Source organism: Garra rufa, chromosome 11, assembly GCF_049309525.1.
Source record: "Garra rufa chromosome 11, GarRuf1.0, whole genome shotgun sequence".
Taxonomy (NCBI): Eukaryota; Metazoa; Chordata; class Actinopteri; order Cypriniformes; family Cyprinidae; genus Garra; species Garra rufa.
In genome coordinates this window covers 45,252,223-45,265,201 of record NC_133371.1, presented here as the reverse complement: position 1 = coordinate 45,265,201, position 12,979 = coordinate 45,252,223, and the positions used below count along the sequence as shown (strand labels likewise).

The 12,979-nt window shown below is 31.2% G+C and overlaps 1 protein-coding gene across 1 annotated transcript in view; it reads right to left on the bottom strand.

Annotated features, from left to right (window-relative positions):
* Positions 1 to 12,979, bottom strand: part of LOC141345785 (DISP complex protein LRCH3-like) — a 30,874-nt gene that overhangs the window by 15,219 nt on the left and 2,676 nt on the right. The window contains exon 2 of the mRNA XM_073850684.1: positions 718 to 862. Within this exon, the coding sequence (XP_073706785.1) occupies positions 718 to 862 (145 nt within the window). The remainder of the gene's footprint in view (positions 1 to 717; positions 863 to 12,979) is intronic.

Sequence of the window (12,979 nt, the reverse complement as noted above, 5' to 3'; positions counted from 1 at the left end):
TTAAATATTTTTATTTTGTTCAATTTGTTCAATTTATTATTTTATAATTAATTGTTTTTATTATAATTTCACAATTTTTGTTTTAATATTTGTATTTTATTTTGTTTAATTTTCTATTTTAGATCTTTTTTGTTTTTTATTTTAGATTTATTTTTTGTTGTTTTAATTTATATTTAATATTTTTATTTTATTATACGGTTTCTATTTTTTAATTTTATTTTAGATTTAATATTTTTTGTTTTATTTTATACTACATTTTTTATTTTATATTCAATATTTTTTTATTTTATTAAATTATTTTATTAGATTCTGGTCTCTAGATATGGCCTTCAATGTCAGCCTGTGCGTTTTTCTCCCCTCATTTTATGATTTTCAATGCGATTTTCGTGAGTCGGACCACTTACAGTAACAACACACCTCACACAAAAAAAAAAAGCCAAACAATATGAGGTGTCATTATGTCTGAAACACAAACAGCAAAGGACCCGCTGAAGCTGAAAATGGGTAGGAGATTGCTCAAACAGTACTAGTGATGCTTGTATTAGTAAACACTAATAATTAACACTTGCTATGAAGCAACTGTCAGTAAAATATGGTTTTGGTGAGTTACTAAGTGATTTACAATGAGCTGCTTGTCAGATGGTTTTGGAAATGCATAATAATAGATGGTTTAATAGATGGAATTATAAGACTCTCAGTTGTATTTTTGGACCTGACCTGATGTTTAGGTAGGTGAGGGACTGTAGGTGGATCAGACTCTCTGGTAGTGAACGTAGGCAGTTCTGGTACAGGTTCAAATTCTCCAGCGACACAAACATGCACACCTCCACCGGCAGCTCCGTCAACCTGTTTCTTGATAGATCTGAGAGGACAGATAATGGAGAGAGAAGGAGACAATGAGAAACGCATGTCTGGCATCCAGGACTGCTGCACACCTGTCTTTGGTTTCGCTCATGTAAAAGCGTGTTTGATGAGCTCTTGGCTGTCCATTCCTGGACCAATGTGCTGGAAACACAGCGTCTGAAAACTTAGTTTTACTTGTCTGCAAGTCAAGGAAATGATACAAGTAGAACAGCATCAAAAGTTTGGAATCAGTAAGATTTTTAATACTTTTTTAAATGAACTTTTCTGCTCATCAAGGCTGCGTTTATTTGATTAAAAACACAGAAAAAAAATGTAATATTGTGAAATATTTTTGCAATTTAAAATAGTGGTTTTTTATTTCATTACACTTTAAAACATAATTTATTCCCATGATGCAAAGCTGAATTTTCAGCATCATTACTCCAGTCTTCAGGGTCTCATGATCCTTCAAATAGTTCTAATCTTTTTTTTTTTTTGGAACCTGTGATACTTTTTGAACAGCATTTATTTAAAAAAGAAATCTTTTTTAAATTTTTAAATTGATCAAAAGTGATAGTAGAAGACTTTAGAAAAGATTTCTATTTTGAATAAATGCTGTTCTTCTTAACTTTTTATTCATCACAGGATCCCCACAAAAATATTAAGCAGCATAACTGTTTCCAACATTGATAATAAAAGTAATAAATTAGTATATTAAAATGATTTCTGAAGGATCATGTGACACTGAAGACTGGAGTAACGCTGATGAAAATTCAGCTTTACAAAGAAATGAATTATAATATTTTAAAGTATATTAAAATAAAAAACTGTTACTATGAATTGCAGTAATATTTCATAATATACTTTTTACTGTATTTTTGATCAAATAAATGGAACTAATTAAGTATATATATTTAAATATAAAAAAAATAAAATTTAACCATTAAAAAAAAAGAGTCTAGAAAAAAAAAGGAATTTGGAAAAAAAAATTTAATGAGAAATTAAAAGATTTATAGTGCCCTAAAATTGATATATATATATAAAATTTATATTTAAATATATTTTTTTAAAAGTTTACTAAAATGTAACTATTAAAAAGGAGTCTGGAAAAAAATGGAATTTGGGAAAAATATAATGAGAAATTAAGTTTTTATTGTGCCCTAAAATTTATATACTTGTGTTAAACCTTTAAATTAGACATGCTTTTTGCATAATCATTTTTTTTTTCCATTTTAACTAAAAATTACAGATCAAAAAAGCTTCTAGAAAATTAAAGCACCCGAGCTGCATCTGAAATCTGTATTAGATAAGTAACAGTACAGTAAGAGCACCATTGGTGCTTACACATAACATGTTTGGCTGCTATTTTGATGCTTAATTCTCACTTGCTCCAGACCATTTTCAAACCCACAAAGTTAAATTCATAATCTCAATTGAGCATGTTTAAAAGTTTAGTACATGTTTAGGTGTAAACAAATGCCTCCTGCATCAAGATTTAAGCTGTGTTTCAGAACTAATCCAGAAGTCTAGCTTGATTGCATCAGAAATTCAAGTAACTCAACAAGGGCCAACAATGCTGCACTGGTCTCTTCACATAGCCAACTGTGCTCTTTAGATATCTGGAGGTAAATATCAAACTGGGAAGATGAAATACTCCAAGGCACTTTAGTAAAAAGCCTTTAAGAGCCTTAACTCTTCACATATTTGCAAGCACAAACACACACACACTCAAACCCAGAGGACAAACACTTTGGAGCAGCACCCCATGACCACCAAAAATAGCTGGCAGACTTGAGCGAGATAAGTGTCCATTTTTCTGTTCTGGTTACATGAATGAGGCCAGTATATCCTCACTGCTGCTCAAACACTCATTTCCACATCAGACCAGATTCTGGCTCTAATAATAGCAAAGCGTGGAGAGACGTCAGACAATCGTCACGCAGGAGATGATGAAGATCTTACAGACGTCTGAAAAAACACAAGGCAGCTGTGAAAGTGCGTGGTTTGCATTACGCCTCACCTGATGAAGAGACAAAGTTCGTCATGAACCACCTAATGTTGAAAATCTTCACTGGTTTGGACCTTACTCAAACTTAGGGTTGGTTTAGTATTTTTGTGGAAGAACATAACGCATTTAATACTAGCTATTCTGCTTTCACTTACATCATGAACTAGGGTTAAGCATTGGATGGTAAATGTTTATAATATATTAATTAATATTATTAAGACAATACAAAATAAACTAGAAATCATGTATATCACTATGACTCTACAGTGCTTTTATTTGGCCATAAAGGGATTGCCAATAGATATGTTTTGCATTTACTTTCAACAGCTTCTGATGTAAACTTCAATACAAAAATATCACAATATAAATGCAATGAAAACTGTTTTTTAAAAATGTTCTAAAAGATTTTGTCTGCACCTTCTGAATACATTTACATTTTCTGGATATATTAATAGTAAAAACGACAACATAAAAATAAAAAAATATATATTTTAAGTATTTAAACATTATTTTCTGAATATGTTTACATCTAAAAAAGATTTTGGTGGTATTTATTAAATACATTTACATTTTATGATTATATTAATAGCAAAAATGACAAAAAATATGCAAGCTTCAATAGCAAAAATGACTATAAAAAATGAAAAACAAGTTTTTATCTGCTTTCTCAATATAGTAAACATTACACTATAAAAACCTAAAACAGGTAATTTTTTTTCTGAATAATTTTACTTAATACAAATATTTTGTCTATTTTTTTCTGAATTCATTTACATTTAAATTTTTAAATTTTTTAAAGGTTCTCTTTTTTTGTATTTTATGAACACATTAACGTATTCTGAATAAACTAATATCAAAAACACCAATATAATAAAACAAAAACATTCCTAAATACATTTGAAAATATTTTGTCTGTATTTTCTGAATTCTTTACATTCAAAAAAGATTTTAAAATGTTTCAATGTTCTTTTTTGGGGATTTTTATGAATACATTAACATTTTCTGAATATACTAATAGCAAAAATCCCAATATAAGAAAAATAAAAACATGTCTTTTTTTATTTTCCAAAATACATTTCAAAATATTTTTTCTATATTTTCTGAATTCTTTACATTCAAAAAGATTTAAAAATGTTTCAATGTCCTTTTTTGTTGGTATTTTATGAATACATTAACATTTTCTGAATATACTAATAGCAAAAACCCAATATACCCAATATAAGAAAAATAAAAACAAGTCTTTTTTTTTATTTTCCTAAATACATTTGTCTGTATTTTCTGAATCCATTTCAAAAAGACTGAATCCTTTTTTTTGTGATTTTATGAATATAACAGCAAAAATAAGAAAAACAAAAAGATTTTGTCTGCTTTTCCTGAATACACAAAAAAACTTTTTGTCTGTATTTTCTGAATGCACTGGCTTTACACAAGACATAACATTTTGTGTTCCTTATTTTGGTATTTTATGAATGCATTAACTTTTTTTGAATATAATAAAAGCAAAAACACCAATATAAGATATATTTTTGTTACTTTTAAAAATATTTTGTCTGTATTTTTTAAATTCATTTACATTCAAAAAGATATACCTTTTTAAAATCTTTTTTTTGGTATTTTATGAATACATTAACTTTTTTTAATATAATAATAGCATTTTTTTTACTTTTAAAAATATTTTGTCAGTATTTTTTAAATTCATTTACATTCAAAAAGACATAATTTTTAAAATGTTCTTTTTTTGGTATTTTATGAATACATTATCATTTCTTAAATATAATATTACGATTTTTTTACTTTTAAAAATATCTGTATTTTCGGAAAGAATTTACATTTTCTAATTATATTTACAAAAGAAAAAACACCAATATAACAAACACTAAAAGCATGTGTTTTTTTAAAGATTCTGTTGGTATTTTTAAAATTGACTTTTTTCTGAATAACTGAAAAATAAAAAAAGAGGGCAAATATTTATATTTAAAGAAATATTGATATGCACAATCATTTTTGTCAAAAGACAATTTTTTTTTTTTTTTTTTTTTTACTTTTTACTTTTTCACCCGGCTTAAGACGACAGGTTTCCAAATCACACAAAAAGTTTCTTAAAACTCTGCCATCTCACAAGCCTGGATCTGACTTAGCAACACAAAATCAGTGTAACCATGTCTTCATGGCCAGTATGTGGATCTCCAGCCAGTATATGTTGTTTGTCAGTGTCATGGAGGTGTGTGGATGTACTGATGGCTTTCCAATCCACACTGGATCTATATTTGTAATGTGCAGCTGTGCGGAGATCCGGGATGGGGAAGACAGGAAGTGCTGCTGACTGTAACGTCTGCTTCCTACACGGACTGCTACCTAAAACCAGCACACACACTCACACACTCAGTTCAGATGCACTACGGAGAACTCAAAACACACACGCACTTTAACAATAAAGTGAACAGATGTTTGGGACGAGCATGAGCAACTAAAATGTGAGGGAGATTCCAGATCATACTTCAAATTCTAATTTCAAGACAATAAAGTTTATTTTAGGAGCAAGGAGTTTTGGGATTTACCCTTAGTTTTTAGACGCTCATCCAAACCTTAGAAACATACACTGTTATTGGAAACACCCACTAAACAAGCAAAATGGGATCAGATTATATCAGACAGGATCTAAAACACTTGTCCTTAACAGTCCCTGATCCCTACGACGATCTGTTTACAAACCACACTGCAATTCTGAAAACAACCAACATTAGTGTGCATGTAAGCTTCTCGTTTCTCATTTATGTTTCCTTTCTGAGTGTCAAACACCGGACGGCATTTCAGCCTGACTCACGGCCTCTGTCAAATACAGACAGTAATATCCAGTTGACTTCACTTCCTCCATGCTTGCACACAACAGTCATCAGTTCTGGCCTCGAGGCGAGACAACGGCAGACAGACTCGCTGCAATAATCTTCAATCCTGCATCTCCCTCAAAGGATTCCTTCTAGATCAAATATCTCTTTCATAAAATGTTCTAATAAAACTCTGCAAGTAACACACCAAACCCAAGCACTATATTTTGCATCTAAAAAAAAAAAAAAAAAAAAACACTATTCATATTTATGATCTTAATAAAAAACATCTCAGTATTTTCTCAGCCTTTTTGACTACTTTCAACATAGTCTGATATTTATGTATATTTTTTCTAGTTAGAACAACCAATCTTTTTAGCTACAAATGCCAAGTTAATTCAAAAAGTTATTTAAAAAAAATAATAAAGTATATCTGCAATACAGCAATATTTTTATATTATCACATTTTATAAATATTTAATATTTATTTTTAATATAAATATTTTCAGTATTTTTCCCTGTATTTTTATACATAAAATATACATTTTATTTTTGCATCTGTTTGACTAAAATGCTGCCAAGTTGATTCAAAACGTTAAATGCTAAAATTTAGATAAAGTTAATTTTTAAATAAAGTATGTCTGCATACTGCAATACAGTAATTTTAGTAAATATTTATTTTTCTATATTTTTTCTGTATTTTATATATTTGAAATATATATTTTATTTTTTCATCTTTTTGACTAAACAGCTACTGATGCCAAGTTGATTCAAAATGTTAAATCCAAGAACTAAAATACTGTAAAATATTTGTTAAAATAATTAAAGTATTTTTTTGGGGGGTAAATGCAGATTAAAATGCAGTAAAAATGGTTAAAATAACAATTATAAAAATATATACATTTCATTTTTTTATAATTATTGTTATTTGTAACTATTTTTACTGCATTTTAATCAGCATTTACCAAAGAAAAAAAATATATATATATTTAGGGTGGGTAAATTAAAGATTAATATGTTTGCATACTGCAATACAGTACTATTTATATATTATCACATTTGAATAAATATTTATTTTTCTATATTTAACATATAAAACATATATTTTATTTTTTTGACATAACAGCTACTGACCCCAAGTTGATTCAAAATATTAAATGTTAAAAATACAGTTTAATAATATTAATATTTATATCACATTTTAATAAATATCTATTATTTGTCTATATTTTTTGTATTTTATATATAAAATATATATTTTATTTTTCGTCTATTTTACTAATCGGCTACAAATGCCAAGTTGCCAAGATTCAAAATGTTAAATGCTAGAATTAAATAATAAAAAAACAATAACAAAAATATTACAATAATTAAAGTATGTTTGTATACTACAATATAGTAATATTTATATATGATTACATTTTAATAAATATTTATACCAAATATATATATATTTATTTCTGTGTTTTATATATAAAAAAGATTTTTGATATTCATCTTTCGGACTAAACAGCTACTGATGGCAAGTTGATTAAAAATGTTAAATGCAAGAATTAAAAGAGATTTTTTTTTTTTAAATATTGTATTGTTTTATAAATTTAGTGAATTGTTGAATTCAGTTTTGAATCAGTTTATTAAAGAATTAATCTACACTAAAATAAATTAACAAGGCCACAATTTCAACAAATTTCACGAACAATGCATTAAGGAAAACCTATAAGTTTAACAATAATTAGCTCAAAGATATTTAAAGAACAATCCTTTTATTATGTCTAATGTAATTTCCTGCTTTTGCAGTTGCACTTTTCTGTCATGGACGCATCAAGTGACCATGCGACACAACTGAAGACAACTGCAAACTGAAGACAAGCACTTCTTTCTTTGTCCGTGTCTGTGATGTGTTTGAGAGCAGAACACAGGAGACACGCCAGCGTATGTTAAAGTGCTCATCATGTTGCAACCAAGCGCTCCTCTGCGGTGAACTTCACATGCCTGCTTATGAGGCCAAGAACTTCTGTTCACAACAAAGCATGGCGTGGGAAAGTGGGTAATTGCAATGTCTTCAACATTTCCAATGCAAGTAAACTGACATGACCACAGTCCACAGTACTCTGTAGTGTTCCTCAAACCACTGGGGCACAGCTGAAGTTTTAGAAGGGATCAGTCCAGATACGTTTCACACCAAAATCGAAGAAAAAATAAACTTATGACATTATTGGCATGACAATTTAGCACATTTTGTTCCCATACTGTCATTACAGTAACAAACAAAAACAGGTACATATAGTACTGGAAATAGTGACTGAAGTATAATAAATGTATTTCTTTTTAACCTTAAAGAGTTTCCGTCTTTGACATTATTGAGAACTACAATAGAAACTTTGCATAAATATTTGCAAGATTTTTAGAGGTATTAAGGAGAAAATTTGCAATGCAATATAAAAATTAAATAAAAGTATTAAATTTATAAGATATACATAATAAAATAAAATAAAAAAAGTTAAATTAAATGGTCCTAAAAGACAAAATAAAAAGAATATCCAAAAGAAAATAAATAAACAGGCAATAATTAAATATCCAAAAAATAACTAATAAATAAAAATACAATACATTAATAACCAACAAATAAATAACCAACCAGCAAATTAAAAAAAACATTAATAAACATAGTATTCGATATTTGAGTGCTAAAATAAAATAAAATGGTCCTAAAACATGCAATGCAAAATACCCAAATAATAACGAATAAATAAAAATCCAATACAATTATAACGAAAAAAATAAATAACTAAATAAACATGCCCATTCTACAAGAGTTCCACAAGACTCCTGTAGGAGTTGAAACCATCACAATAAAATAATCAAAATAATATTTAGAGAGTGCTAATTAACCAGATCGGTCATAAACACTATAAACTGAGCCTAAAATTCACAACCGGCCAAGACTGAACGACCTAAATATTTCCTTACATCATCTTGAAGAAAACTTAATCAACTGACTGACATGACAACAGCAACCAGTTCTGAATACAGCACTCATTTCTAAATGAGAGTCTGAAGTTAATTAAACAGTGGGACAATAGTGTTGTCTGCACTGCTGGAGTCGTTGAATTGTCAGCGGTCCAAAAGGCCTTGTAATGGCTTTCCAAGGGAGGACACCTGTTCTGAGGCTTCTGAGCCGAGGGAAGACAGCGTTCCTATGCAGGAGACCAGTACATTTGGCACAGTTCACAGGACAACACAGCCAAAGCAATCAGACGAGGAAATATCTGAGGTCAAATATCGCATCAAGTCAGCAGAGACTTACAAACACTCTCAACACTAGCTGCTCGACTATGAATTATTCAATACGAACAGCCAACAGATCATTACAATGACACATATTTTACATTACAACACAGGTGGAGCATTCAGATCTGTGACTCATTAAAATTACTTCACATTCACACACTGTTAGAAATGTTAGTACATGTAATGAGAAAACTAGGTTAAAATACTTCCTGAAGAACCTGTTGTTGCTTATTTAACAAGTAACTCTGTTATGCCTCATTTAGACTGCAAAGGTGGCACAGAAGCGCTTCTAAAGTGGCATTCAGCTGTCTTTACACAGACTGTTAAAAGCTGCTCAGAGGTGGCACAAATTAATTTACACAGCAATCACAACTGTATACTTCAATACCTAGGGTTGAGGTGGGTCAGAGCTGGAATAATTTAGACTGACTTTAGATCCACACTGAATATTGAGCATGAACAGAGCAGTCTTAACTCGCCTGTAAGACACCTTAAGTTGCATGTTTTAGAGATACACTATTAGTAGTTATATGCCAAATGTACACTACACAGGTGGTACAGAAGCACTTCTGGAGTGGCATTTAAGTCTTCACAGACTGTTTAAAGCTGCTCAGAGGTGGCATAAATGCATTTTCACAGCAATGAAAACATAGTTTAATATGAGGGGCTGTGGATCAAAGCTTGCATTATTAATGGCAAATTTACACTGCAAAGGTGGCACAGAAGCACTTCTGAAGTAGGTGTCTTAACTCTGTTTAATGCCTTAACTGTGAAAAGACAACTTATGTTATGTTTTATGGTTGTTTAAGAAACACACTAGTTATCTTATGGCAAATTTACACTGCAATAGTGGCACAGAAGAGCTTCTAAAGTGGCATTCAGTAGGGATGCTCATATTGACCGTTTAACCGTTAACCGTCAGTAAGAATTTTAACCGATTATTACTATCAGTTAAACGGTTAAAAAAAAAAATAATAATAATAATTATTATTATTAAATAAATATAAATATATAAATATATATATATATATATATATATATATATATATATAGTTTGCTGCATGGTGAAAGAAAAAATAATGTAAAAGTGCGGCTGTCCAGACATATTTCGTTGAGTAAGCACCTGCTTTACCTTCTCTTAGTTTGTGTATCTTGTGTAAGTAGCCTATGCAACATGATGGCAATGGCGATATTGGGTTATCAGAGAGTGAATCCATGAATAAATGTATTCAAATTCTGAATTAATTATAGTCTAAAAAGTGCGCGCTCCCCTTACAATCACTGGAAAGCTGTCACTCATACATTACTGTAGTTAATCGCAATCTCACAAAGTTAATAAAAAGTAATAAAATAACCTTTACACTGTACAATGAATCTCTTATTTACATCATGTCTACACTTTCTTTGTTTAATGAGAGAGTTCGTGGAGGTATAGAATTCAGCAGAACTGAAACCGGCACTTTGAGTGGTGAGAGGATCGTAACATAGCCGCCTCTGATTGGCCATTGCTATAATGTAATCAACAGAAATGTCTGTGATTGGCTATTGAACACTGTGAAAACACGTTTCTCCACATATGACTAGTGGATAAAAAGACCCGAACCGCAAATTGAAAGGATTTTTGTGAAGTGTTTTTGTCACGGATCTAAGCGTTAACAGACAGCGTCCCAGTCTATCCGTACAGCATGTCCACATGTTAAAAACTGAGGTATAAGCTGGCCTGCTATATGTTTTTATGTCCGACGAGAAGAACAAGACCGGTACCTTTCTTCAAAGCGCATAGAAAGATTCAGTGTGTTTTAGTTTTGTCATCTTAATTAGGTAGTTTTTATACATATTTAGTGTAGGCCTATTTATATTATTCTTTGTTTTTCATTCTGATTTTCTCTGTTCTCAGAAGCGCTGTTCATGCGTGATAATTTGAGTGAATGCAGTTTTTGTTGTTGCTCTGTATGCTGCTGTTTGAACGTTAAAATAAAATATTTGCTTGTATTTTTATGTATCATCACAGATACTCGTGCATTCTATTTTTATTTTAAACGAATTTATTATTCTAATTTTATCAGTTAACGGTTAATGATCGGATAACGAGCAGCGGTTGTCGGTCAGGAAAATTAACCGAAATGAGCATCCCTTTCAGGCATTTTTACACAGGTTAATGCTTCTCAAAGGTGGCATAAATGCATTTATAAAGCACTGATAACCATATACTTTGATACGAGGGTCAGAGCTGGGATTATTAATAGCAAATTTATACTGCAAAAGTGGCACAGAAGCGCTTCTAAAGTGGCATTCATCTGTCTTTACACAGACTGTTAAAAGCTGATCAAAGGTGGCATAAATGCATTTACAAAGCAACGATAGGACTCTTTGATAGGAGGGGCTGTGGATCAAATCTTTCATTATTAATGGCAAACTTACACTGCAAAGACGGCACAAAAGCGCTTCTGAAGTGTAATGTATGTGTCTTTACACAGTTTAATGCAGCTTAGAGGTGGCATACATGCATTTACACAGCAATCACAACTGTATACTTTAATACTAAGGGTCGAGGTGGGTCAGTGCTGGCATAATTTAGTCAGGCTTTTATGCAGCACTGCATCTTTACACTCAATTTTAAGCAGGAACAGAGCAGCCTTAACTCAGCTTTGTAAACACATGTTAAGTTACATGTTTGCTGTTGTTTTAGAGATACACTAACAGTAATCTCATGCCAAATTTACACTACAAATGTGACACAGAAGTGCTTCTGAAGTGGCATTCAGATGTCTTTGCACAGACTGCTTAAAGCTGCTCAGAGGTGGCATAAATGCATTTATACAGCAATGATAAGACCTACTGAGGTGGGTCAATGCTGGCATAATTAAGTCTGGCTTTTATGCAGCATTGCAGCTTTACACTAAATTTAGAGCAGCCTTAACTCACCTGTGTAAAGACATCTTAAGTTACATGTTTTGTTGTTGTTTTGGAAATACACTACAACTAATCTTACGGCAAATTAACATTGTAAAGGTGGCACAGAAGGGTTTCTCAAGGGGCATTCAGGTGTCATTACACAGACTTTTTAAAGCTGCTCAGAGGTGGCATGAATGCATTTACACAGCAATGATAACCATATATCTTGATAAAATGGGCTGAGGTGCATCAGAGTTGGCATTATCAATGACAAATTTATTCTGCAAAGGTGGCACAGAAGTGGCATGCATTGTTCTTTACATAGGCTGTTTAATGCTGCTCAGAGGTGGCATAAATACATTTACAAATAAATAATAACCATATACTTTGACTTAAGCATACTAAGATTTAAGACGTTACAATAGGGGCAAATATACCAGTTAAACCTTTAAATGCATGTTGTAATGTCAGAAAAATTGTTTACTTAATCTCTGGCAATCACAGCTGTGATTTTATTCTCATAAATTGAACAAAAAGCCTTTACAGAACAACAAAAAATGCAAAATGTCATTATTGATAAACCTGTCAGTCAGAATCAAGAGGCAACGCTAAACTACTATAATCACCCGAAAATGACCTCACTAAAAAAAGACCCATAAACTATCTGGCAGAAACAAAGCTATGGCACTCGCAATCTGTCATTAGCAAACCATAACAAACTCACAGCAAAGCAATAGAACTATTTTTGGGGTTACAGCATTGAAAGCGTCCCTTTATTTTTGTTCCCGTTCATTCCTACAGTCTGCATTTTTGTGAACCGGCTTTGGATGACAACGAAATCAGAGATTTTTGCGTGGATCCCAGCATGCACTTCACAGACGATCAATATTGACACAGACACGAGACACCAAGTCAAGTGTGCTCAGGATCAGAGCTGTAGTCCAGAGCTACGATGACCATTTCCTATTTTCAGACTGTGCAACACAATACGAGGCGGCTAACTGGGGTGACCCTTACTAGACCTCGGCTTTGTTAAATATAAGCAGTGATAGTGAAACCTCCATTAAGAAACACAACTTTATTCCCTACTAATGTGAGTTATGCATCTAAATATTTA